Raw genomic sequence first — 27,952 nt, 5'->3', positions numbered from 1 at the left:
GCCTGTTAGAAAATAGATTTTAATCAGTGTTATAAAGAACCCAGACGAATTCTGTTTACATGTACCCTTACTTCAGACAGGGCATTCTACGAACTCTTACAGCAAGCCCCTGATTAATAAATGTAATAATTACAAGTTAAGGTTGAGAATGCATACTGATTCAAACCGGAATCAGGGTTTTATATTGATCCAATTTTAGCTTAGACGTTATTGCACTGAGTAATGTGATCTTTCCTGAGGCCTCCATCCACATGAGAGGGCTTTATGCTGACATCAAATTTTTGCAGTTAGCTTCTTCGATTGATCGAGCAGCTCCCACCTCGCAATTGTTGAGAGATGAACTTCATCAGGCCCGTCTGCCAGGCGTAAGGTGCGAATGTAAGCAAACCTGTGTGGGAAGATCTGAATTAGGTACAGCCCTTTTGCAGTAGCAAACTAGTCTGACAGCAGGAGTTATCAACTATTTTTGCTAGTCATCCTTTTAATGAGATTCCTCAAAAGACAGGAGGTGATGTTCATAACACAGGAGGTGCTGCAGCAAAATCTTTCTGGCAGGGTTGAGATGCATGGGCTGGAAATCCTGAAGGCTCACTTTACTTCATCAACATAAGGGATCAGACTGAGCTTTAGAAACAGATCCTCTCTACTGCTTGTAAGAACCACTTTAGGTCCACTGGCGGCTTCTGGGTTTTGGTGGTGGTTGTATTTTGGTTGTGTGTTTGTTTTTTTTGCTAAGGATAAAGCAATACATGGGGATTTAATTTGAAGAGCAAGTTGTGCAAGAGGGCCTGTTTACTATGATTTCTGGCTCCCTTAGGCTTAAAAAAAAAAAAAAAAAAAAGCATGTACTGGCATGATAAAATTACCTTATCTCTAGTAACTAAGCCTTTTGCTTAACACAAGTATCCCTTACTCACAGTGAAGCCAAAGGAAAATCCTGAGAAACTCCACCTCCCCCGCACACTTGGATTGCACAGTCAATCACTTTAAGCACAGCTCGAGGTACAACCACTTTGGTCATGGCTACCTGTGGTTAAAGGAGAACATAATAGCAACAGTTTAATAAGAGAACATTTTACCAAACTGTTCTATGGAGGCCTGGTTTCTCATAGTGCATCCCTTCTTCTCTAGAGGATGTATGAGCGCTCTGCTCTTCCCATTCCCTTAGTGAATTAAATCCTCTCCAAGAGAAAAACACAAAACTTTGCCATTGGGTTGAGGTGACCAGGCTCTACTTCCTCAATCTGATGAAGTATTTAAAAATTAATCTTTTTAAACTGAGATCTCTCTTCAATCTCAATACGAGAGTTCCTATTGCAACATGAAGTTGTACTCTGTGATTAGGCCAACTTTTAGCAATATTTTTAGCTTAAATTTCAACCAGTTATCTTGTGAAAAAGCGCGGGTTCCAGCTGCCAACAAGCTTACCTCTTTCCTAGCTCTTCTGTTGCCCAACATGTCAATCTTGCTGGCTGTTTTTAGCGTTAGCAGTCTTGCCTGTTCTATGCTAAGGCGGCACTCAGCAATCCAGTGGGCAACAACTTCCTGAGGAGACAGAGGAAAAAAATAACAGTTAATGCCTTCTACCTTGCCAGGGTAAACCTGCCCTAAGGAAGGTGTCTGTATGCCTCAGCATATGTTCAGTCATGTGGAGAGAGACTTGTGTAAACTAAAGGTAGTTAGATGCATCTAATTTACTATGAGGGGAAAAAAAGAAAAAATATTTAATACAAAAAAGTCACAGCCCTGCTTTTCCTGGCAGGGACAAGCAAGGAGGGAGGGAAAATATAGCCCGGTTCACTCTCATTTCTGTGAGCATCCCCATGGGCTGATAGGCTTTGAAGGGCTTCAAGAAATTAGCTTGTTTTTTTACTCCCTGCTTTCCTTTACCTGATACTGCACCTCACAACCCTCTTTCCACGTGCCGTGCCACGCTATACAAAAACTTGGGGTGTTTGATAGGGTGAGGTGGTGAAAGAGGAGAGAGGAACCAGTTGTTTTTCGTAAGCTACTGGTAATGGTGTGTTAACACACCCTGACAAACAGCTGCAGGGTGGTGCCGGCTGCATCTGTCTTCACAGTGGTAAATTAGCAGCTCCCTTGATCCAAATGAAGTTTGAAATATGGGACATTCGCTTGCAAAATCTGATACTGGCAGCCCTTTCCTTCTCGGCTGTTTTCTCTGTGCACATCAGAAAACCGTTCATGTGATGCTGGTCAGTGAACAGCCCGCTGGAGCCTCCGCCAGTCTCAGGCTGTAGGGAAGATGCAGCTGCCTCCTGCCCTGTCTTGCCTGTGGCTTCATCAGTTTTCCTTTTGATGAGCTGCTGACAAATGCAGAGTGCACCTCATCCAACTGTTATTAATTCTATGTTGTAGCAGTGAAGGGAAGTTTGGCAATGACACGACTGTAAAGTGGATCTGTAAGTTCGTTCCCTCTGGCTCTATACAAACTTCTCCATAACCTGTGCCAGACACTACCTCAGCTTCCTCTTTCCATTGCCTTTACATGTTTTTTTTCCAATAAAGTCATCTTATCTGTTGGGTAAGACTGAGGAACACTTGAAATGTGATAGGCTACCTCCTAAATTCCCATAAATTCCTATGGATTCCTATTAAAAGGAACTGTCAGCTTATTCTGCCTATTGGTACAAGAGAGAAGCTTTCACAAAACTGTATTTCAAGTCCAGAGCTAGAAAAGACCAAAATCCCAGTTTGGCCTTGTACTGGGCTATACTTACATGCGTAACATTAATCAAATACCTGTCCAAACATCGTTAGAAGAAGATGAAAACCATAGTAGCAAAATCTGTATTGAAAACCAGCTAAGGATTGTAAGGAAAAAAAATCCTAAAGTTACAGTGAAGAATGGGAGCATCCCAATATGATTTTTTTCCTTAGACCTCTGAAGCATCATTAACAGTAACTTAGTGACAGGGCACAGCTATTGCACTGTCCACTGCATGGGCAAAACAACAGGTGGCATCTGGACTGTGTGAACTAGGACAAAGAGAGAACATGCTTACGTGGTGGTACAGTTTCTTCCCAAAAGTCTCTCTCTCTGCCGCACGCTGGCACATGATCTCTAAAGCGGTTTCAGCCGCACCGATGGACCTCATGCAGTGATGAATTCGGCCTGGCCCGAGCCGACCTTGTGCTATCTCAAACCCCCTTCCCTCACCTGGTGGGAAAGAAAAAACAGGTACATGCAGATTCCTTGGTTCCTGCTTGAAAAAATTTGTGGCTCAGAGCAGAAGGGGCCACATAGCATCACTGCTAAAAGCAAACCTGAAAGCTTATTTTGTAGGATTGTGCTCATTTAACTAGGTCTGTATTAACCTACTGTTAATACAACTTACAGCACAAAGAACACCCCCAAGGTGGTTTCCGAGAGGCTTTGGTTTACCTGATTTAATGTTAATTTCACACTGAAAAATACACCTGTGGGGCCTGGTATAAGAATCTGGGGAAAAACTTTGAGCTTTCCATGTCCAAGGGCTACTACAGAGAGAAAGTTCTTTCAGAGTAATAAAAATAATTAAAAAAAAAAAAAAGAGAGAAAAAACTATTTAAATGCTGATGTTTTCCAGCTAAGAGAACTAGAGCAAAGGTGTCCCTGCAGAAGGTCACAGAGCTGGCCAGCTCATTCTTTCATTTTTCTTTCAGTTCTGCTAAATCTGCAGGTACCCAGGTTTGGTTGGCCACAGCCTGCAGCAGACCGCTCTTTTTAAAAAAGGCAGTGAAGTCTACGAAAACTGGCTTGGGGGAAAAGAATGCCACTGACGGTTTCTGCTTTCCTCCACTTCAGGGAACTGATTTTTGCACAACAGCTAACTTACTTTCTTCATTCATCTTTTTGCTCTAAACAAGCTCTATTCAGGCAGCAGACAGGCTGCTACGGAACGCGTGGCTCCCTCTTACACGTGTTTGAGAACTTGGCTCAGCCAGCCAGTCCTGCTGGACACACCTTATCTAAGGAATCCCCCACTAGCAGTTTACGCTTACTTAGGATGAGTCATATAATAAACCGTTTTGTAAAATTTGGTTTGTTGCTGTACGCACTAAGAAGGAATTAATACTGAAACTCACCCAGTATTATATTGGAGGCAGGTACTCGCACGTCATTAAAATGTATCTCAAAGTGGCCTCCGTGGATCTCATCTGCAGGTACAGAGAAAACACAATAAATAAAATGAAGGAGGATGCAATACGCATTTTAAAAAAATAATAGAGGCCTTCAATTTGACTGTTTGTCTGCATTTTACTGGTCTATGTTGTATACAATATTCATGAATATTACTGCAGCTGCTGAGATCGCCAACAACTTACCAGCCATACAGCTGACAAATACCATCACCTACCCAGGTAGCCAAACACAGAGAGGGGTCTTATCAGCTTCACTCCTGGCGTGTCCATGGGAACAAGGATCATGCTGTGCTGCTTGTACCTGATCAAGACAGAAGATACAAGTTGCAATTAACTTTGAGCTGCCCCCTGTGTCCCCTCTCCTTTCTTTTTTTTTTTTTTTATTTTCTATCCTCCCTTTAGCACTTGCATAAAGAAAATGTTGAGATTTACCTATACTGATGGCAGCCATCCTGCCTGCACGTAGTATGGCACGCGTGCTGCAAACCTCCTTGAACTTTACCATCTACTGCACCATGAATGAAAAGCTTTGTGTCTGTCACCTGTGCAAGTTTCTACCATCTGTTCCTGTATCATACAGCCCACTTCCTCCTCTTGGCAATTCCTTTTTGTTCTCAAAACACATTTATCATCGTCATAATTTTGGCTTGCCCATAGTTCAGGAAAATGACCCTCATGCTTAAATGCCTCCAGGAAATTTAAGGACAGTTAGTAGTCACACAAGACTGGAGGCGACTTCCCAGGTACCGGAACTCAAGTCTCCTGTTCTAGAAAGTGCAGAACAATAATTCCTTCCGTGAACTCTTGTTCAGCTTCCAAGAGCTCAACAGATGCCACAGTTTGCACAGCCTCTGGACAAAGCATCCTGTATGCTGGAAGACAGTTACTGTTTACTTTTCAATGGAAGCTTATCAAATCCAAAAACCTCTGATAATCAGTGGAATTTGGGCTAAAATCCAACTTGGCAATAAAAATTGTTTCAATCTTGCGTGTCACAAGCTGCGTGATTTCAGTGGAACCAGTCACAAAGCATTTTACTCACAGCTTGCATAAGGTTTTTGCAAGAGGAAATTTCAGTTCGGTAATAGCAGTAGAACGTGACATGCCTCATGCTTATTTTAAGCAAAAAGAAAAATTGTATTCCTATGTAGGAATGGAATGAGTAGGTCTGATTAAAGATGTGCAATGTTCTCTGTGCACGTAACTTCACATAAACACCCTGTGTTTCAAACTTAATTTCTGTACCTACAGATAATTTTTGGAAGAACTTAGCAGACAGCTTCAGGTCTCTGATAGGCCACTTGTCTGTTCAGGCAAGCTTTGAAAAGTTTTGTCATTGTTTAAGCAAGCAATTCCTCTTGTTAACCATTTTGATAAGCCACGCTTACAAATTGTAAGCCCAAGGTAGTAGAAATTTCAAATTAAATAGGAAAAAAAAGGCAGCATGTTATTGACATAAGGATATGACACCCCATAAAGAGGCGCATTCAAGTCATAAATTCTTCTTTACTCTAGACAACAACTGACTCTCCTCTCCTCCTGTGGGAGAGTCAGGACGTGTGCCACGGGGCCCTCATCCCACAGTGATGGTGACAGCAGAACAGGCACTACCCTAAGAGCAGTCATGGCACAAAAGAGACCATTTAGGGAGCTGGTGGCCATGTGTTGGCAGGCAATATGAGGCCTATCTTGGCTGGCCACCCAGCTCACCCATACACACGGGCTGACTTCGTGCATCCAGTGCACATCGACACAGCTGCACGCACACTGGCAGCAGAGGAAGCTGCCCCACTCTCCTGTTCTGGAAACAACTAATTCAAACTAAAAATACTGCGGCCAAGATAAAGTTGGTGAACTCCAGAGAATTTCCTGATCCAATTCATCACACAGCTGTACAAACACTCGAGCTACTGCAATGGAGGGGGAAGCATGCGGATGCAAGTTGGTGAGAGTGAAAAAATTGAGAGCTTTCAATCAGCAGCAGCTGAGAGCAGAGCAGGAACAGGTCACCAACATTGTTTGCTAAAAAGATGCACGAACAGGTTTGGAAGTCCCCTGTAATTCACACCCACAGCCAACCAATCAAGGCAATTAATGCCATCTCACTTAAAGTTTTTGCAAGCAGTGAAACAAATTTTAGGTAACTCTCTGAATCTAATGTAACTCCTTACCTGGATGCTGAGGAGTTTTTGGTTTTGCCCATTACAATTGCAACTTTACAATTTGGGTTCCCAGCACCTTAAAAAAAAGTCACAAAAATAATTTTCAGTACAAAGATCTCAATACAGAATCAAATGAAGCTTCACGTGGATAAATCTGCCTTCCTTTTGTGTTACAGGAACAAGTCTGCAATTGACTTCTGTGTTTATACTCAGTAACCAGACCTGAACAAAATCCGTATCATTACTAAGTATGCAAATTGAACTGATTTATGGGGAGAAAACCAAAAGCCAAACATCCAAACCCTCCAGGACCCAGCTCTGCCACCTGTTCCTGTGAAAAAAGAACAAGAAGGAACTTGACGAGGAATCTAATTACTTTTGTCTCCATTGCAGCTTAGCAAGTAAGTGTAACACAAAGCACACCTGAAGGTGAAATGCTGCCAATTCGAAAGTAAAACTTCTTCAAGCTGTAAAGACAGGAGGATCTATATGGGAATGAAATGCTGACCACATTATAGCCAGTGAGTTAGGCGAATAAGAACTCTAAAGGGTTATCACTGATGACTTTGCTACTATTTCAACAACTTCAGGAACTTCTCTGGAATTAAGATTTTTTCTCCCCCTTAAGCAAATGATTTTAGTTTGTGCTCCAAAGAAATAAGCTCAGTGCAAATTGTTAACTGAAAATAATCTGCCAGCATCCCAAGCCATTGACAACCTTATTTGATACGTGTATTTGTAGCATCAAGCTGACATTTTAATGTACAGGTCCTAAAAGATTCTACCGTCGATTAAAATGGCATAATTTTTCTAAGAAACCTAATCCCTGCTATTTTTTTCTTTAAAAGTTCCTTAGTACCCAAGCATGCCCTCATTCCTTTCAATGTTTCATGCACACAACAAAGGGAAAAGAGGGCAGGACTGCACTGGACACGTAGAAACGAGGATCTTTTACCTTTGTAACTGTTCAGGCAGCTGTTACCACAAGGTCTGTGAGCCTCTGGCCTACACAATACAACCACCTGGCTTCGAGAAGAGCTCCTTCCTTGTAAGGCCAGCTGCTGGGATGGCCAGGAAGTGAGAAGAGAGATTTATTTCCTTCTGATCTGTTTTGAGGGCTGTTCACCTTCCTCTCCTGCAGCATGCTGTTTGTCCTTTGTTTTTGATCAGGGCTATCTGTGGCCCACAGGCTGTGCTAGGTTACTGAGCTAAAACAGCTGAGCAAAAAGCTGAGGTGGGAAGGGATAAATCAGCTTGGTAGAGAAAAAGGAAGAACTCAGTCACCTCATTTGGGCAACTACAACGGGCAGGTGATCAGCCCCCAGAGAACACAACACACGCTTTGCAGCGTATTCCCCTGAGAAGGGAAGTGTTGGGCTCTGAAGGGGTAACTGACTCTTCTCCTTTTCCACAGAATTGCACATGTGGTATCTTCTAAATCACATTTATGTTGAAGTGAGGTTTACAAGAAAGGTTATTTTGACTTTCTGGAACCAGCACACAAACGGTTTTGTAAACTACACTCAAGAAACATCCCTGCTTCAAAAAAAAAAAAAAAAGGCAGAATTTCACCACTCTGTGAAAAAATCAGAAGAAGCTTTCATGTTGAACTTTGTGAGGAGTTCACTGAGAACCAGACATCTGGTCAGGAGTTCTAAATCATCAGAACAAATAAGTTCTTGGAAGGCAAATGCATACCTCAGTTTCATGCATACTTTTTCCCATCTAAGCACAGCAAAAAAGGACAAATTCCTGGCCTTTCTACTCCTTCCAGCCTGAAGTTCTGAACATCCCAAACAAATTTCAGTCCAACTTTGAGCATAAATTCCAGAAAGAAAGAAGTTCTAGTCCAACGCAGGTCTCTGAAAGATTCCAGTGCTTTGAAAAAAATGCAGGCTGACTGGATGGAATAAATCCCTAGTTTATAAATGGCATTCACATATTACTTCTGGAATTCAAAGAAACTGCAGGAGGAGGGGAGGGAAGAGCCACAGACGCCTGTCATTTTGGCTGGAGTTAGTTGTAGTTCTGCAAGGAACTCACAATTCGACAAACAGAAACTACAGAGATTTTAGAAGGTCAGTTTTAAGTACAGTTCTGCGTTGACAGGCTTTATAATCAGCATTTTCATACGTATGTCTGCACAACCTATCCAAAACCTGTAAACCACAATGCTGCTCCACTTGGAGTCACTGTAAGTTTAACTAACATATTGTATTTTTAAATCCTTCATTGCGCTCACACATGCAAAGACAAAGACACTTTAAAATGTGTAGAGGACTGGTCACAACCCTATGAGAAACCTAATCTTTGCTATCAGAGGGCTCAAGATGCTGACCTTCACAAAATCAACTCATATATGGGTTCTTCTTGGGGGAGAGTACTAAATGTAGCACAGACACAGGCAGTACAAACTTAATTGGTTTCATAAGCCAATGGCACTTAATTTTTGCAATTTCATTACCTGTTTCTCATTTTGCAACTTAGTTACCTGTTTTTCAATGTCCCATCTTTCAGTTTTTGGCTAGGAAGACGAAGGTAAGATAATCTACTCCTTGAATACTCAGAATACCTATAGCTCTTGTCAGGTTACTGGTAAGCCAGCTGGGTTACCTCTCCCAGTTAAAGATCAGAGGTCTGTGGTGACATTTACCATCTCAGCAACTTCAGAGGCACTGACGGACAGACGTTCTGGACTCTCCTCCAAGAACAGACTGGATTGAGTAGGGTGGATGGCAGCGTGCTGTTGGCTGCTGTCAGCAGAGATCTAATGGAGACGAGGGGATTTTCTCAATTTTCCCCCTCCTCCATCCCATTTTTACACAGCTGCAGATGCTTCTTAGTCGAACGCTCCACTGGCACTTTGCATTCACTCTTACACTTTGGAGCACACAGGGCCATACTAAAATGCAGCCTGGCGTGACGGCATTATTCCTGTACCCTGACTGGAGGCTTCTCTTCTCCCTGTACCCTGCAAAGCTCTGAGGAACTGAGGCACTGCAATAACAGCCCAGTACTTACACGAGTTGCCTTCCTGCAGCCTGCCCACAGGACCACTTAGCCACTGACAATGCAAATGCCTTTTCTGCAGGTAAATGCACAGACATATAAAAAGCCCCCCCAGGGAGCTTTCTCAGTTCTGCCCTGGTTATTCTATCACACTGGGGACAATATTAAGACAAGAGCCATCCAGGAGAACTGCAAGACTCCCTTATTTTATGGATATAGAGCTCAGGCATCTTAAGCAACAACGTGACTTGCAAGGAGCAGACATGCTGGAAGCAACCCAAATATCCTTATCTATCACGGCAAACACCAGAAAAAATGCTACGACAACTCAAGATGAAGGCTCTAGCTAAGAACTCAGCACAAACACTGCAGCATTCTTTCTTCAGTCTGTAATTCCTCTTCCAATCTATTTTTCTTCTTTTTGTGAACACAAATGAAGCTAGAAGAATGTGGAAAACATCTGCCTGTTACGTTCTGAGCTGTCCACTTCAAAAACCTTTCCTTTCGTGTATTCCAAAATAGCAGAAACACAGACAGATGGCTAATCCAGCCCTAGCAGGTGTGTCAGTTTAGCCAGCGTGCCAAAAAGTGAAACCTGACGTCGGGTCTGCCCAAAGCCTCTCTTTATCATTTGGCATCGATATTGCATTTACTGAAACTCATACAATTGCTACAAGATACAGGGAAATCCACCTAGAATTAAAGCTCTGAAATACCAGGAAAGGCTCCTGACCCTCTGCACAAGACAATACCTGCACAAGAGACCAATTTGAGCTCTAGGGATTGTGGAAATTTAAGCAAGATCCAGCTATCTCAGGAATTCTTAGCACAAGTCCATACCTCAGTGATGAAATATCAACATCTGCATGTGAAACACAGAACTGTTGCATCTTTCATCTCCAGGAAAAGCACTGCCTCCTTATAACCCAGGCAGCACACTTGCAAGTGAAAGAAACATTGCCTCATGGAAAGAACAGCATCTTGTTTTTCCTCTACAGTTTCTGAAGAAATATTATCAAATGCTACTGTGATTATGAGCCTGACTGGTAACATCCAAGTCCCTGAGAACTCTCCCACAGGGTGCAGGAGAATCTGCTTATCCTCTGGCTGACAGCTTGCCACTTGTTTTCACATCTGTTTGCTATCACCTTCCCAGTTTTGTTCAATATCTAATACCGAATGAGCAAACACTCCACTCCATTCCACAAAAAGCACACATCTCTTCATTGTATCCCCTGAAAAGTTACTAAAAAGTGGGATAAAAGGTTTTCTTAAATCCTTACATAGGCAGCTATCGAAAAGCAGAGTACTGCCCTGATGAAAGGATGCAGTGACTTCCTACTGGCTGCTGTCCTAGAAAAGACCTCTCCCACTTTTTCCTCCTTTTCACATTTTAAGTGTGTGATCTGTTAAACCCTTTTGACTATATGAAAAAGGGACTTTCAAGACTAACCCACACTGTAACATACTGAAGTAGTAGGAGTTTCGATGTTTGAATGAATACTTGCATGCCAGAGAACAGGGAAGAAAGTAGGAAACGTGACACCTCAGCACAGAAGTTTCAAGGAAAGCAGGATTTTTTTCTTCTTACTGGTGAGTCAAAATGAAAGTGCAACTGATTTCCAGAGGAGGGTGTGGTGCCTGAAGACAAAATGTAACGTGTCAGACCAACTCGGACCATTTCACTGGAGCACATCTCAGTTGCAGTACCTGCTACCACTCTGCTGACAAAAGGTTAGTTTTGTTTTATTTTTTGCAGTTCTGTATGCTAGCAATGATATATCTATCTTATTTACTCTTCCTTAAGTTGGCTTTACAGAGAGATTTCATTTAACTAAGGCACATGCTTGTTTCCAATTTTGAAAATAGATTTGTTCGGTAGAAGAGGAGGAGGTTACTGCTCAATTCATCAAAGAAAAGTCTGCATGTTTAAACTGGGAATATTAACTTCATTCAACGTGTATTTGGATGATCAATTCCATGTCAAGTTTATCACACAGAAATGCTGAATTTGTATCTAACCAGAAGGTTGGAAAAAGAATGCAAAAAATCATACAATGCTGTCTATTAATATACCTATTAACATATCTCCTAGAAAACAATACTTGAAAAAGCAGCTGAGGTTCTGAGCTGTTTTGGGTATGTGTGGGCAGTTGTGTATGCAATAAGACTCCTTTCTGTGCATGACATCCTGAGCACTCTCCAGCTGTAAGATTCAGTCTACCCACACGAATTTGATTCTGTAAGAAATTCCGCTGGGGCATAAAGTGGCTCGCTCTGTGGGCTGAGACTAAATCTGTTCCTGCACCGTTCAGCAACTGGCTCCACAGGACAGCTGTGCTTTATGGAGCGTGTATGCGTGCATGTGCCTGAGAAACAACATCAAGAGGAATGTCATAATACGAATAGGCATGCTAGCCAAAATATGACTTTATTTTCAAGGATGAAATGTCAACTATTGAATACTACATAACTGTTTCTGTCAAGGACTTAGGTCAGCCAAAATCATGTAAGGCAGCAGAGCATGTTCCCTGTCACAGCCAAACTGCTTTGTGATATCCAGACTTCATAAAGTTTGCACTGAAGTGTTTGGCATTTGGATTCCAAGCAAATTTGTCAGTGATGCAATTTGATTAAGCATTCCCAGATAGGTTCTGTAATAGAAGTTTAGACCACAGCCTGAACTTTTCAATTAAAGTTTTAATTTTTTTTTTCTAATCTTGGCTAAGAGGATTAAACTGAGGCTGCAGCAGTTCCCCTTCTACTAAAAAAAGAAACATTTGCTGCTGATGTCTAAATCTCTCCTTGAAGTATTATAAAGCTGCGAAAGATTACCCCTGCTGAAAAAGTCTGCTAACCTGAACTGTTAGGCACAGAATTGATACCCCTGATAAACTTAATAAATAGAATTACGTTACTTTCCAGTCTGTACATTTCATTTAGGCAACAGTAAATGATAAGGCTGCAAGACTTAAACTATGAGTAATCATTGTTTTGAAATGTTAACCAAAAAATTCTATGTAGTCATTAATGGTGAAAGCCATACCAAATGGTTAATTCCTAACCAAAACAATTTTTAAAAATTATACAGCACAGTCACTTAGAAAAAACACCACAATATAAATATCAAGTAAGAATAGACATTATTCATTTCTGTCTATATAATTGGTTTGTATACCTGAATGAGCCATCAGTCAGTAACTTCTTTTTCCTGGTAGGCAGAATACATGAAAAATATTTTTAAGAAGATTGTTTGTCATAAAGATTTGGCAAACATTCATTTAACCTCCTGTCTCAAAAACAGAGACAGTATTTGGAGTTTTGCAGAGCTTGAAAAAGCAAAACTGCAGCTCTGAGCAGAATGCCAGATAAAAATCTGTTTTCTGTAACATTGGCCTCAAATTTGGAAAATTGCAGAAGACGAGAAAGGGGCACATGTTTTTCATTTTCAGCAGCTTTTTGCTACATCTGTTAAGAAATCTTAATCCCATCTATTTTAAGAGAATGGGGCTCTGCAACACTGTAGTTTACAACAGAAAGAATTTCAGCAAATTAGTCAATGAAAACAATTACAACAGAAGAAAATACTGTAGGACATGGCTTGCTTAAGACACAGTCTGAAGACAAGATCACTTAAACTTCAACCTTAAACAGGCAGTGAGAATACAGCCCTGGTGTTTATGGAATAAATCCATCATGAGGCAGTACTTGAAAAAAACAGCTCAGATTCTGAACTGTTTGGGTACTTGTGGGCAGTTTTGTATGTGACAAGATTCTTTTGTGTGCATAACATCCTGAGCAGTTTCCTAAGATTCAGTCTGCCCACCTTAGTTTGATTCTGTAAGAAATTCCACTTGGGCATAAGTCGGTTCATTGCGTGAGACAAAGACTAAACTAAGTCTCTTCCGCCACCGTTCAGCAATTGACTCCATGGGGTAGTTGTGCTTTATGTACAAAATTTTAAAACTTGAAACTAATATTATTTCTTTGTTGTCTGTCTTCTCAATCCCTTAGCTCCTTCCCATCCCTCCCCCTTTTCTTTCTTTCTTTTTTTTCTTTTTTTTTTTTTTGACTTTTAGGATGGTCATGGACTGGGATATGAACAACTCAACTGATTACTGGACTGAGGATGAGGAGGAGGATCTCAACTCCGTCATAGATTACAACATGTACGAGCTTCTCTGTGAAAAAGACGATGTGAGAAAGTTCAGGAAATTATTCCTTCCTGTGTTCTACGCACTGACTTTCACTGTCGGAGTCGCAGGAAATTCCTTAGTGGTAGCAATTTATGCCTACTGCAAGAAACTGAAGACCAAGACAGATATGTACATCATGCACCTCGCCATCGCCGATCTGCTCTTGCTCTTCACACTCCCTTTTTGGGCTGCCAATGCAGTGCAGGGATGGGAACTTGGAACATCCATGTGCAAGCTCACTTCTTCTCTGTACACCATGAATTTCAGCTCTAGCATGCTGTTCTTGGCCTGCATCAGTGTGGACAGATACAGGGCGACTGCTGGAACCCAAGGGCACAGAAGGGGTGGTAAACGCTGCAGCATGACCTGCTGCTGCGTCTGGCTGGCTGCCGTACTGCTCAGTATCCCTGAACTGATCTTTAACCAAGTCAAAAAGCACAATAACAGGAACGAATGCCTTCCTGTATTTCCAGTGAACATGGAAACGCTCTTAAAAGCGACCATTCAAATCCTGGAAATTATCCTGGAATTTCTGCTTCCTTTCCTAGTAATGCTGACCTGCTATTCAGTCACTGCTCGAGCAATCTTTAAATCTGCAAACGCCAAAAAGTCTCGACCTTTCATGGTTCTGCTGGCAGTGGTGGCTGCTTTCATTATTACTCAGCTGCCTTACAACATTGTTAAGTTCTGGCGAGCCATAGATATCATCTATTTATTGATTACTGACTGTGATGCAAGTAAAACCATAGACATTGCGCTCCAGGTCACCAAGAGCATCGCTTTGTTTCACGCCTGCCTGAACCCTCTCCTGTATGCCTTTTTGGGCGCCTCCTTTAAAATGCACATTATGAAAATAGCAAAGAATTACGGCCACTGGAGAAGACAACAGCAGAACGGAGTGACTGAAGAAATTTCTATGAATTCTGAAGACCGTACTGAGCAAACAGTTAGCTTCACCATATAGACTATTATTGCATTACCTTACTCAAAAGGGGAATTATTTACTAACTTCGGGGGGGGGATATTCTTTCAACAGCTGTTTCTCTGCAAGCCAACTTTCAGATGAATCTCTGAACCTGCAGACTAGCCAAGACACTACACTGCAACTCAAAGCGGAACATCATTATCAAAATTAAGCATTGAGCAAGAGCAAATACTGAAAGTGCCAGGAACAATTCAGGTATTTACTACAAACAAACCAAAATATTAAGATTTAAAAATGGGGTATCAGTTCATGACTGAGAATTGAGAGGGGGGAAAAAAAAGCTATTTTCTATATGTATTTTCACATACGTATAGCAACAAGAACATCCTCCACAAAAAAAAACACTAACTCCTGCTTTGCAGCTATCTAAAATGACCTTTCATCTCTCCATTTGTTGTTCACCCGAAACTTCAACAAGCCCAGTGTCCTACAGGAGGCACGTTCCAGATCTCTGTAAATGTATCATCAAATGTAAATGCCATAATAGTGAAGTTGAAGCATTAGCAGAAATATAAGAAAATGTTTTAAGTTTCAGACCCAGGGCCTGGAATTTCTGGTCAGAATCTGTAAAATGGACAAGACACTGAAATAACTATAACCTTCTAAATTATGCTGAGATACAATAAAATATAAGAACATTAAAAGTGCACTGCCTTTCATTTTTTTTCATATCTTTATCTTTGCTTTGCTTTAGTAGGCATTGACATCTCTCATCACAGGCTTTTATCAATCAGCAAAGGCTAGAAGCCTGGCTCTATGAACAAGAGAGGTTCTGACTCCATGTGGAGCTTGTGGTTGGTGGGATTTACAGTGTTTCCATAGAGAAGTACCAAAGCTGTCCTCTACCCCACGGCTGTCAAGAATTACAGAAAAACAGCAGCTTTTTGTTAGTCTCTGGAAAGGTTTGAAATACGTTAATGTATCAGGTTTCTAAATGCAAAGAAAAAAAAGGATTATTACAACATACTGTCCCTGCCTTCAAACATCCTATGGACTCTAACAAAGGGCCTGAGCTACGGCTTATGAAAGCCAACAGGAATCTCTCAGTTTTAGACACTGGTCCTAATTACATAATTATGGACTAAAAGAAAAAGAACTAAGATGACAGACAAGAAACGATTGTAGCATAAACAAGACACAAACCTCTTCTCTCTGTTTAGATGACAAAAGCTTACAGAATTTCAGTCCAGTATTTTGAGAAATAGCAGAGCATGAACAGGGAAGTCAGAGGTGCTCGACAGATGGCCTACACACCCACCATAAGCCTGACATGTTTAAACCATGCTGGATTTACTGTAGATGTGCAAAGCACCCATACATAGTAAGAAACTCAGTTCTTCCAATGAAGCTAACTGCATTATCTTCATTGCCCTAATTATTTCGATTAGGGTTAAGACAAAGCAAATGATGCTTACTCTGAATAACATTTTTCTGCGAATGAACCGCTAAAACACTTTCCCATTACTTCCTTAGGAACTGCAACACACAGTTGGGAGACATTGTCCCAGAACAAGGGTAGCAGCTAGCAGTCAAGTGACACTTTTAGGTCAAGAGGCTAGATACCATACCTGCTTTTGCCTCCAGTTCTGTGGTACTAGGAAAGAGAGCAAGCCCTATCTTCTGGTGAGTCTAAGTATTGCACAAGCATATCTGCGTAGGTCGCTGGCCCACACAAAGGTACACAAATGAAACATTAAAGTTTCGTTACAGCTAGTAACTCAGCTTCCAAATTTGCAGTGAATGATGATTTTCCAGAATACATCACTTACATTTTGGTTAAAAAAAAAAGAAAAAAAAAAAAAAAGGTACTCCAAAATCAGGGACATTTAATACAAAGTCCAACTCACTGATTTTTCTGGGAAGTTTCTGATATGAAAATCACATGTAAGAGGCAGTCTATCAGTGTCACAGACTAGATGAACAATCAAGCCACATTTTACTGGAGCTGCACAGTATAATCAAGCCTCACACACAAGCTGCCAAAGACATCGTCATAAAAACAAAGCTTAAAGACTGTGATCATAAATGTGAAAGTTACCAGATGGAAAGAGATATACTTTGAAGAGCAATAGCAGCATTCACTCTGGAAACTAAACTGAGAGGTTCTAAAATGGACCCAAAAACTCCAACGGGATTTAAGTCTTGGACTTCCACAGAACAAAAGCTTCATTCTACTCTTTCAGTTGTTTTACCTTCTATTCTCTTTATTCAAGAAGAGTAAATTTTCCATCTCAGAAATGGAAGACAAACATTTCAAATTTTATCAGCTCTTGTAAAGAACTGTAGATGTAGTCGCTCTTTGTAGGGTTTCTGTACTTACCACTGCTCCACCACTTCTTGCCATTAATCACATAACTGTTTCCATCTCGCTCAATGCTGCATCGCATATTGGTGGCATCACTCGAAGCCACATCAGGTTCTGTGTTAAAGAAAAAAAAAACAAACCACCAATACACATCACTGGATTAAATGCACAGGTAGTACTACCACCACAAATATAGGGATCTAGACATACTCTAAAGACAGCATTGCTGTTCTGCTCCCAGCAGAAAAGATGTTTTCAGAACCTCACTCTGCTGGTGATTAGAGGTATTCTATTTTCTAATAACATGTTATTCATAGCCACTTTAAACTTGCTTGTTTTTGAACTCAGACTACTCTTGAGAGTAAACATCCTTCTTCCTTCCGTGATGTTTTTAAATCCTTCCCATTCCCGATGTACTTAGATAACAGTCTCAGCCTTTATTCTCCTAGATGCTTGTCAAATGAAAATACAGAGATTTAAACTACTTTTGTGATGGATCATGAAATAGGTTACATCTAGAATAGGGTAGGCCACCTTCTTTAAGGTGAAAGCGTCCTCTTCCTGTTGGGGAACACTATGACACAGAAATTGCAAAATAAGAGCCTACCTCTGCAAGACAGGGTTCTCTCAACTCTTTCAGACACGGGAAGATACAGGTTTTGACATCACATGTTCAAAAGCTACCAGAAATGCTGAATACCACAAGCTTTGAAAAGCAAAAATGAATATAATGCTGATCTACAGACAAAGCAAATCCTTTGTATGTTTTCCAATTTATCTTCAGGTTACGTCTTAAAACCTCTACCTGTGACATACTGTGAAAATACAAATCTTAAACCAGAATAAAGACACTTGTATCTATATGAATGTTTCTAGGGAACCCCCAAAACATACTTAAAAGAACAAGATAAATTCTATCATAAATCTGGTTTGTACAATAAAATATGTTTTGCTATTACTAAAACTAAATTGAAAGCATATGGAAAAGATAACATGGTAAAATACGAGAAATAGTGACTACCAGGGAAGAGCAACAAGGGTGTTTCACTTTGCACTCATACTTTAGAGGTGATTTCATATTCACATTCCCAGATACTGTGAAAATGTCTGCACTAATTCATTAACATATAACAATTTGCCGTTTTATACTTTTTGCATGTGACGTTCTGAAACTTCTGCCAAGGTTTCTCATTTTCTTTTTTTGAGAAAAAATTACCTGTCATGCAGAAGCAAGAACTAATTTTCCCTTCTAGAAGAGGCTCCAGCCATTCTCTCTTTTGCTCTTCAGTCCCGTACATGTGCAGGACCTCCATGTTTCCAGTGTCTGTAAGAAACAAGCAGTCATGTTTACTTCTTCAGACACAAATGCTAAGGCGTAAGATGCCCAACTTTTTAATGCTCTCAGTGCTGGAGCTAAAGCACAGGGTTTGCTAACCAGGTGCGTGACAGTTGAAAACCTCAGGAGCAAAGAAGCATTTCCCTGTCTCCTCAGCTATTAGCGCATAGTCAAGCTGGCCGAGACCACTGACATCTGGGAGAAAAAGGTTCCACAGACCTTCTGCTTTGGCCATTTCCTGTTCAGAGAATTAGGAGGGAAAAACATTAGCAATAAATCTTTAAACAGCAATTAAATTCTGGCTTGCTGAGCATTTTCCTCCTTCCTGCCTAGCATACTGTCCATTATATCTGATGCCTTTCTTCAAAGGCTATTTTCAGTGGGTATGGTTTTGAACTAAAGTTCTGACACACTCCTCACATAGCTCTCTTTTGCTTTTCTCATTTGTATCTCACAACTCTTTTTGCATCCTTCCTTCTTCTTTTCCTTCCACTGTTCCTCATTCTGTTTCTTTTCACGTAGAGAGAATAACTTCTCCAGCAGAATAAACCAACATTTCTTACAATCCATGTCTGTTTCTTTCACAGCTAGGGTGTTCAAGAATATTTATTATCCCATACCTTCAGTCTCTCAAGCACCGGTGGTTTCTTCCATTTTTCCTCAGTATTTCCATGTCTAGCATAGTATTCTATTATTTCCTAAGAGAAACAATTAAAAAGAGGCTGTTTAAATTAAGAACATGTGTAACATACACAAATGATGTTTTCTTTTCCGCAGCTACACCTCAAGGAACCAGTATAAAATATTAAACACAGCTTTTAATTATATGGTTGGTTTCACTATAAAACGTAAAATGTAATTCAAAATCAAACTGCAATTTCCTCATTTCGCAAGACTTCAAACGCATCATGGAGATGACCCCAGTCAACACGTTATTTCATACATAGAAATAGTTTAGAGTGGTTTAAAATGCATGCTGACAAAAGCAGAAAGCAAATGTATTCTGATGATAAACGCAACTCTTAGCCAACAGTACCACCACGCAACAGGAATGAACCCAAAAGTAAAACAACAAATACAAACCTGGTGTACTGACACTTAAGAGTCAGGCTTCTCATCACAAAAATCAGGTGCATAAGCTAGTTGATATTTTTTTAATTTGAAAGAATACATATTTTTTTTAACAGATTATGTAATCAGTCATTCCAAGCATCAAGGATTAGTACTATCTAACTGGCCCAGAACTTGTTTTAGAACTAATAAATTATCGCCCTTTTCCTGCAGATTTTACAAGTCCTGGCTCGCAATTCCTGTTATGAGAAATAACTTATAAGCACAACTCTACTCATCTGCAAAACTTCCATGGTTATTTGTGGTTTGTTTGTTTTTAAAGCAAGTACACCTAATTATTGCAAGGCTTCCTTGGACAAGCCATAACAAATTACCGACAGACTTTTAGGAAACCTTGGATATAAAGTGTTTCTGCTCTCAATTTTTATTTGCAGATGCATTCCTAAATCTTCCAGATTAATACGTTCTCTGCACTTCTGCCTGACAGCAAAAAGAAAACAAACCACACCCTAACATTCTTAAAATAGGAGATTTACAGAGTCCCGGAAAAAAACAGCAACACGCTATCATGGAAGTTATGCACAAACACTTCACTGAGTGTTAAGATTTCCAAAACAAAACAGTGCAGGATACTTTCAGATGAAAGCAAACACAAACAGGTTAGCTTGTCCAATCATATAGTCAGCATTAGCTGAGAGAAATGGCTGACTAGTTACAGAAACAGAAGTCAGTGGAACAACATGCTTGTCCCCATGCTGGATGAAGACAAATCAGTTCCTCAAACTTAACTGCAAAGCTTCTAACAAGAAATCCAAAGATAGCCATGTTGCAATGCACAGAAACAGTGGTAGCCATGATGCAATAACTAGTATGATCCTTAGTGATTAATCACTAAGACATTCTGGTTACTCACAATTTCTGTACAGGATAAAGAAAGATATGTGATGCACTTTTTTTTTCTTTTGCCACAGCTGGTGTAACAACACAGCAGAATTAATAAGTATTTTCAATAAAGGATGCCAGAGTACCAATAAAAGGAGCTTTAAAAATATATCTGGGAGAGGCTAAACATCCTGGCCACAGAGATGTGAATTCTGTATCAATTAAAAAAAAAGGGAAACCAAAGTGCTGTCCTAATTTTGCTTCTCCTTGGAACTGAAAAGCAAATTAATTCATAAGAGAAAAGGAGACAAAAACCTAAGTAGGATTTTGAATTTACAAGGTTGAACATTGTCTGTGATCTTCCTAAAGAAAAGTAACACAGCACCTATGTGTCTGTACAACACTGGAAATAAATAAGCATCTTCATACCTTAAGAGTTCAAAGGTTTTTGTTAAAGGTATGTTAGATTTCTTTTTTTTTTTTTTTTTTTTAAGTTTTTCTTTAAGAGTACTTCTTAAACCTTGAAAAGTATAACAAGTAACTTTTAATTTTCATTAACAATGCATACAGCATTTTACATCTGCAAAAAAACAAAATCAAGCAGACTATAAGGATTTCTGTTAACACTTTGCAATGCCACAAACATGAGTGCATGAAAAAAAGGCAGTTCTGGAAAAGAAAAAAAGGAACATAGGATGATAAAAATTCCATACACAGTTAACATTTTTATAAACTCTTCTCATAAAATACTCATTTATAAATAAGTTTACAAAAAGCTTTTACCTTCTCAGCTGGATATACATGCTGCTTCATGAACTGCTTTACTTTCAGCAGAATTTCTTCACCTTTCTTACTTTGATGGAACAACTCTCCAGAAATTCTGTCACGTGTGCTGCTGCTGAAAGACAATCTAAAGAACATCCAACGTGAACATCCAATATAAGACCTTATTTTCCCTTATGATAATATAAGCTGCCTTATACAAGCATTTAAATAAGGCAATGTAAAAGCTTTGCCTTGCTTTTGACCATTAGTTTAGACCACCTCTTACCTTTTTGAGAGTTCTAACCCTTTTTCTGCCAAAGGCTGCACCATCTTAGCAAATTCATGACTATTCTCTGCAGAAGCATTTCCAATGAGGTATCTAGCATACACACCCTACAACCAAAAATAAAGGCATATGTGGTATAGTTAGGCAATTTAAAATGTCTCCGTTTTAGATTGGTGAATTCTTCAACTATTAAATTACACTTAAACATGCGTATTCTTAATAGGAAAAAAAATAGCACCCAAACAGATTTTACAGCGATATATTCATACTGCTTTCAGTCCATTTCTGATATATAGTGGAGAGGCTGAGCCCACAAAACAAAAAGAACCAAAGCTAAAGTGGTTATTAAGCCCCCAAACTGAAGGAAAAACACAAAAATTAGTAGAGCAAAAAGAGTATGTCTACACTGATACTGCAAGCAAGCCCTGCCTGTCCCTTAAGCCAACTGACAGCAATATACATGTATGATTACCAAAACCACAATCACATTAACTACTCACATATACACTTGTAATCCAAATTAAGAATAGGTAGCTTATATCACATTTGGTAAACTGAACTTCTGCTGCAACTCCTAAAAATATACTCATGCCTTACAACAGCTGAATATCTAACACGATGCACTTTATGAAGAACAAATTCTATGCTGGGGAGTTATCAGTCATAAGCATCTAAGATACTGCTTTTACAGGAATAAACTGAAATAGGTTTCCAGTTATTTAAAAAAAATAATCTTACTTTGAACAAATATTACTGACCTACAAACACTCGTAATAAAAATGTAACATGTCAGAAAATGTGAGTGTGTTACCTGCGATATCCCTGCCATTTTAAAAAATGACAAAGCAAGAAAGAAATTGAAGTTGGAGAAAGTAGTGCTAATACCCCGGCAGCGACAGTAAATAGAAATCAGTTCTTCAAATGAGGGGTTCACTATTAAAAAAAATAAATAAATACGAGAGAGAAAGAGTATGTTAGGATGCTCAACATTTTCAAGGATTTTTCCATCTGATTCTTCAAATACTTAAACAGCTTTTTCAGCTGAGACATTCCATTAATATAGTAAAAACAAACAAACAAACAAACAAACAAAAAAGATTTATCATTTCTCATGTCCTGAGAGGTAGAGAACCAAAAGGAAACATATAAGTAAAAAAAGTAAACATAACACTTCCTTACTCCTCCCTAACCACCACTCCAATTAGGAAATTATTGCACCACAATTTATTTTATTTTTTTTCAATTATCAACATAAATTTATATTTAAATTTATGTTTGCCTCCATTATCTTTATAAGAAAGGTTCAAAGTAAACTTTTATTGAATTAACGTACTATGATTCACCCATATTCTATTAAAACAGAACCTTAAACTTCACCATTGGCACATCTACAGTGAAGAAAACTGCAGAAAAGTTCTCTTCAAGTGAAGAATGGTGTATTTATTAATTTAACTTTTAATTAGTGTTTATAAAAAGTTTTTATAAAAAGTCACACATGAAATACATATCAACCACAGAATTCACGAAGACAAAAAGATTATAATTTCATACCTATAGTGTCTTTGAAATTGAAGACAGTTCCTTGACCTAAGCCTTTAAGAGATGTAGGCCAAAAGTAGAACATAGTAGCATAGGCTAAATCTGCTAGAGGATGACCAGTGGTTGAAAGTTCCCAGTCCAGCACTGCCAAAACACGAGCCTTAAATAAAAATAATAAAAATTTTAAAAATAAAGATAAAATCAGAAATAAAAATAAAAGCCTCAAGTGAACAATCAGAACAATAGAAAACTCTTCATCCACAAATGTACAACACACTTAGTATCCAAGATCTTTATTGGGTTACTATGTGTTTAAAATTAAAAACATGCACTGTCTACAGCAAAAGTAGTTCTATTTAGCACTTCATAAAGATCTGCAAAAAATTAACATTCACACAGTGGCAGAAAACAAGGCCTTTTTCCAATGAAAATCTGTTTTAAATTCTACATTTTTGAATAATATTCTCCCTGTCAGAAACTTCTAAACTGTCCTAGTCTTAAACTATGTACAAAAAACTTTCCTACATGGCCGTGCCTGCATATACAGGAACAGTTCCTACAGATTGTTTAAGAGGACCTGTATATAATTTGGTCAACTCTTTTGACTGTAGCAGGAACTGCTAGGAGAGTCTGCAAGACTGCCAGATTCTCTGTTTGTGGAGTCAAACAGCATATTTAAACCTACAGCCAGCTTCTATCAACTGATCTATGCACAACAGCAGGAATCATTGGGATCTGTTGCGTTTTCATGGTGCAATCCAGGAGCTGAGTCAGCCTCCTTGCTGCAAGTCAGTCCCCTCTGCCAACTCGCTTAGATTCTGGGGAGTTACTGGACCACACAGGCAACAGATGACAAAGGGGACCTAGCACACAGGCACAACCCCAAAAGCCACAGAGATTAACTGAAGCCCTACCACAGATTTCCATGGGCTCTGGATCAGATTCTTAACCAGCTTAATGAGTCTTCAGTAAATCCTTCATTTGCACTGAATTCAGTAGGATTATTAACGTAAAATTACATTTTTCTGGACTTTCAAGTAGACACTAGAGCTAATGAATGCATTAGGTACCCAAGTACCATACAAAGAGCATGAGGAGGAGTTAAGTTCGCCCCTGTTTCTTTCAAAGATGTATAATCTAAACATATAGGGGATGGAATTATTGTTTGTATTAAGATTTGCAAAGAGAGTCAATCAATTTTGAATGATAGCTAAGACAACAAATAACTAGATATCCATGTGTACTTCTTCTCCGTAGTCTTTACACTGACGTAGAGCAAATCATGACCAAAACACCTCTAAGTCCCATTTCAAGTATGAACAAATGGAGAAACAAAAAGCGTTAAACGTACAAATATGTTTCGAATACCTCTGTTGGGTGGAAAATGATGTTATCTATTCTGAAGTCCCCATGAATCAGGGTTTCTTCATTATCATCAGCTGGCAAGTTGTTTGCTAACCACTCAGCCAGCTGGTTCATGGCAGGAATATCTGTATGAGCAGCTGCATCATATTGTCTTTTCCAAGTTGATACCTGAAAAAATATGAACATTTTAACAGCGTTACAGAATTGATCTGAATGTAGCATTAACTTTGTACTGTGCATAAATACTTGAACTAAATGAAGACATCTAGTAATCAAAATATGATGGTTACTTTTAAAAGTAATTTAAAATTAACCAATTAGCTTGCAAGTTAGCTTGCCACTCAAATAAATCTTCAAAGACCTGACAAAACGAGAATTTTTCAAAAAGCTCTACCTGCCTTCTGCAGTATCCTGGACCTCTGCCATATTCTTGGAGACCCAACGACTGCAAATCAAAGGAGTGCAACTGAGCCAACGTTTCTATCATTGCAATGTACAACGCAGAACGCTCTGCTGGGCCCACTTCTGGCAGCGAGAGGTCTCGGAAGATGCGACCCTACAGACATCGTAAATCAGATATTTGGTGAGATGCACACAGCAGATGAAGAGAAGTATGGCTATATATTTCAGGAACCAAAACAAATGCAGTGAACCGATACTTCCTGTACAATCTAAAATTCCTCCCTCGTTTGCTTTATACTTTTTTCCATGACAGATGAAGAGAATCACAGTAATCCCAATCATTAGGATGCAGAATATCTATTGGAAGCCAATTAAAATAAAAGAGATATATTCAGTAGATAAAAGTCTGAACTAGAGCACGCAATCAGACATCCTCAAACTTGAAAGTACTGCCAAAAAAAATAAAATAATAATGTTACTGTATTGTCCCTAACTGGCCCACAAACTCTTAAATTTCTAATTTCCTAGTCAACCTGATGACAGAATAATAAAATTTAATACATTTATTTTTTTTGGATTATTAGACAACTTTTAAGATAATGTATCAGAGAGAACCCACAACACTACTAACCAAATCATATTTTTGGACATAACTCACCAACTTTTTTTTCTTAATACAACTTCAGTGTAAATATATATCAAACACATTTATATGATAGCCCATAATCGTCCCAATTTCCTTCCTTTTTTGTACATGCTCTTAATTTAAACAGAGATCCACAACTTTGAACACTTTTCCTTAGAACTCAAATTTCACACCACGGGTGTCCCAGAACACGTAAGAGGCAACTGGGAATTTTTGCACAAACATGTTTCTCAGGGCTTCAGCTCTTCATGGAGTCTAGATTTCCCAAAGCCCTGCACTGTCTACATGTTGGTACACACCTCAACTTGTCAAACAAGCAAAGGCAGACAGAAGAGGATGTGATGAAAGAGATGAGGCCTGAATTCAAATCCTTGTCCCACAAGAAAAAAAAGACATGATACAGAAAACTTAGAAAGAATCACCCAAATCTAGTAGAAACAGTATCAACTCAGCCATGGCACACCTACAGTGATGGACCACAGAGCTTTTTAAGCTAGCACTTTTTAAAAATATGAGAGGATTACTTATATTGGTATTCCCTGGTATGCTTCATTAAGTTTTAGGCAATTTAAAAGCAGCTTGTAGTAGGGAGAATGAAAAAAAACTCTGCCACATTGGCTGACCAACCTGCACATGCTGCATTACATAAAATTCTGTTCCAATGACAGAGACATCACTGCAATACAACAGGGGCTCAGGGACTGGAAATCCAGCTGCAAATAAGGCTTTCTGCACATGATATTCTCTATCAACCTGAAGAAGACACAGAAAATTAGTTTCAGTGAACAGCTCCTAAGCACAAATCATCATCTTACTGAATACATGTAACGACAAATCTATCCTCTTACGTGTTAAGTGTACAGCACAGAAAATTGGAAACAATCCAAGTAATGTGAGGCACACCTAGACATATCCAACAATCACTGCAATATGCTGTACCATCATGTATGGGAAGAACTTAATCCACCTGCAAAAGGGATTTAGGAGCTTGCTGAGAAATGTTGCTTACCTTGTGAGCTCTAGGTAAAAGGGGGCCATGGGGCTTCTTCCTGAGCACGTAAGCCTTCTCGCCCTTCCGAAGATAAAAGGTTGGATTTGACTGGCCTGAGCTGCACAGAGAAAGGTTCTAATTACTTACAATTTCAAGTACTTCCAAATCTGCAGTCTTATAACATAAACAGTGCATAATTCGCTGTGACGATGCCTGAGCAAAAGGGCAAGACAATGGAGGGTATGGTTTTTTTGAAGTTTTCTTTCAAATATAGTCTTAAAAGGATGCAAACAATAGCCCACAAAATCAGAAGTCAGAGGTCCTATCCCTACCTAAAAGAAAAATGTCTTATTTCACTGTGCAGAAGTCAAAGATATTCAATTTGTTCTCCTGCGAAATGGTGACAGCATTTACCTCTCTACACTAAATAGATAGCATTAATGTGTTCAAGGTTTCAAACAGAATTTATACTTGCTCATTACTGTATTGTTCCTTGGTGAGCTCTATTTTTAACAACATAATCATAGAAAAAGCTTTTCAAATCACTGATGGATTCTAGCACCAAACCCCACTGCAGGCAGGCCTGATCATCTGTTCTCATCCATGTCCTATGCTTAGGAAACTGCCTACAGCAACTGTGAAGTTCTGAAGAATGAATGCTGCAGTGACAAGGAAAGCACACACTTCTATCAAATGCCTATGTAAAAGAAAACAACCTAGTTAAACTGTTTGTGACACCTTGTCCATCAGATCCTCATCAAGCTCATCGATCCTCATTTTCCTCAGTGCTCTGAGCTCATCTACATGCCACCCCCTCCTCGTTCTGGATCATTTTCAGGACCTATTCTGACTTAGTCCAATAAAAGATTAGACAACTATTGGAAAATTAAATCAAGTGAATGTTTGTCCATTTGCCCTCATGTTTCCCTGGACATTTCCATCCTCCAGGAGCCTGTTAGGGGGTAGAGTACAAAACGGCTCAACAGGTGTACTGCACAGACAGATACCAAATACTGAGCACAGAAGAGATTCAATTAGCTGAAGTCTTTAGGTGGAACCACAAGACAAATATCACAGCAAAAGCATTTAGAATGCTTTTTAAAAAAAAAAAAAAGATTTTACTATTGGCTATTCTCATTAGGCCCCTCCCAAAGTCTCGATTGCAGTACCCATGAAAATTAGGGTATAGGTAAGGATTCGGTGGGTGTTTTGTATTTGCAGTAGAAGACGATAAAAAATTGTCTACCTTATCTTAGAGACAGCTGCAGGTGGAGTGTTTGAGGACATGTTTACAGTGGAATTAACGCGGTGTGGGGTTTTTGAGCTTATCTTTTTAACATTAAGCTCTTGATCTGAAGTCACACCACTATGCAGAACCCAAACGAGCCGGAGTTCCCGTGAAGAGCCCAGGGGTGGCACCCCAGCAGCGCAAGGCTTGTTTTAAGGACTAATAAGAGCCTCCGGGCAGCAGGTCTGAGGGGCACCGGGGGGGCTCGCCCAGCGCCACAGCGCTCCCAGCCCGCTCCCCGCGCCGAGCTTTGCCCCCACAGCCGCCCGCAGTTCGCCAACGGGGACAAGGCGAGAGGCTGCCCCTCACCTGTACTGCCTGACTTCCAGAGCCCCCTCGGGCTGCTGCGGGAAGCCGGCCAGGCGGCGGCACAGGAGCCGCTCCAGCCGGCAGGCGTCGAAGCGGTGCTGCCGCCTCACCTCGCTGGTGCCCGGCTCCGCCGCCATCTCGGGCAGCTGCGCCGCCGGCGTACGCTGCGCAACTGGCGGAGCGGCCCCACTCTCGCCTCCTCCCCGTCCCGCTACGCAAATCGCGGAGCGGCCCCGCCCCTCGGCGCCGCTACGCAAATTGCGGAGCGC

At 40.0% G+C, this 27,952-nt stretch overlaps 2 protein-coding genes across 4 annotated transcripts; one reads left to right on the top strand and one right to left on the bottom strand.

Moving 5' to 3' along the window:
- Position 1: 1 nt before the first annotated feature.
- On the bottom strand, positions 2-27,901 carry ACAD11 (acyl-CoA dehydrogenase family member 11). The gene is made up of 20 exons (XM_021274262.4): positions 27,684-27,901; positions 26,105-26,204; positions 25,723-25,848; positions 24,442-24,603; positions 24,051-24,215; positions 22,695-22,842; positions 21,955-22,076; positions 21,144-21,250; positions 20,876-21,002; positions 18,760-18,837; positions 18,239-18,377; positions 18,020-18,127; positions 16,819-16,917; positions 6,318-6,384; positions 4,362-4,447; positions 4,090-4,161; positions 3,027-3,181; positions 1,429-1,545; positions 918-1,027; positions 2-388 (listed from the first exon to the last, which is right to left on the bottom strand). The coding sequence occupies exons 1-20, from the start codon at positions 27,818-27,820 to the stop codon at positions 274-276; spliced, it is 2,340 nt and encodes a 779-aa protein (XP_021129937.3). The 5' UTR covers positions 27,821-27,901; the 3' UTR covers positions 2-273.
- On the top strand, positions 9,918-15,142 carry ACKR4 (atypical chemokine receptor 4). Of its 3 annotated transcripts, none has more exons than XM_072033417.1 (2): positions 9,918-10,910; positions 13,397-15,142. In XM_072033417.1, exon 2 carries the CDS (start codon positions 13,398-13,400, stop codon positions 14,475-14,477), a length of 1,080 nt encoding a protein of 359 aa, XP_071889518.1. In that variant the 5' UTR covers positions 9,918-10,910; position 13,397; the 3' UTR covers positions 14,478-15,142. The 3 variants fall into 3 exon arrangements, with proteins under 3 accessions (XP_071889518.1, XP_027305963.1, XP_005022227.2); XM_027450162.3 differs by having other exon boundaries at positions 9,918-11,051; positions 13,332-15,142; XM_005022170.6 differs by lacking the exon at positions 9,918-10,910 and adding an exon at positions 10,917-11,051.
- Positions 27,902-27,952: the final 51 nt, after the last annotated feature.

This window comes from Anas platyrhynchos, chromosome 2, assembly GCF_047663525.1.
Source record: "Anas platyrhynchos isolate ZD024472 breed Pekin duck chromosome 2, IASCAAS_PekinDuck_T2T, whole genome shotgun sequence".
Classification (NCBI taxonomy): Eukaryota; Metazoa; Chordata; class Aves; order Anseriformes; family Anatidae; genus Anas; species Anas platyrhynchos.
This window is presented reverse-complemented; position numbering and strand designations above follow the sequence as displayed.

What these genes read in the sequence shown, in the direction of transcription:
- ACAD11 (XM_021274262.4), bottom strand. Translation starts at nt 27,820, where the DNA reads ATGGCGGCGGAGCCGGGCACCAGCGAGGTGAGGCGGCAGCACCGCTTC. An exon ending in TCATTTTCCACCCAACAGAG is followed by an intron (nt 22,843 to 24,050) that starts GTATTCGAAACA and finishes TTTTTATTTAAG; the next exon opens with GCTCGTGTTTTGGCAGTGCT. An exon ending in TTTCAACTGTCACGCACCTG is followed by an intron (nt 18,128 to 18,238) that starts GTTAGCAAACCC and finishes TGTTTCTTACAG; the next exon opens with ACACTGGAAACATGGAGGTC.
- ACKR4 (XM_072033417.1), top strand. Translation starts at nt 13,398, where the DNA reads ATGGTCATGGACTGGGATATGAACAACTCAACTGATTACTGGACTGAG.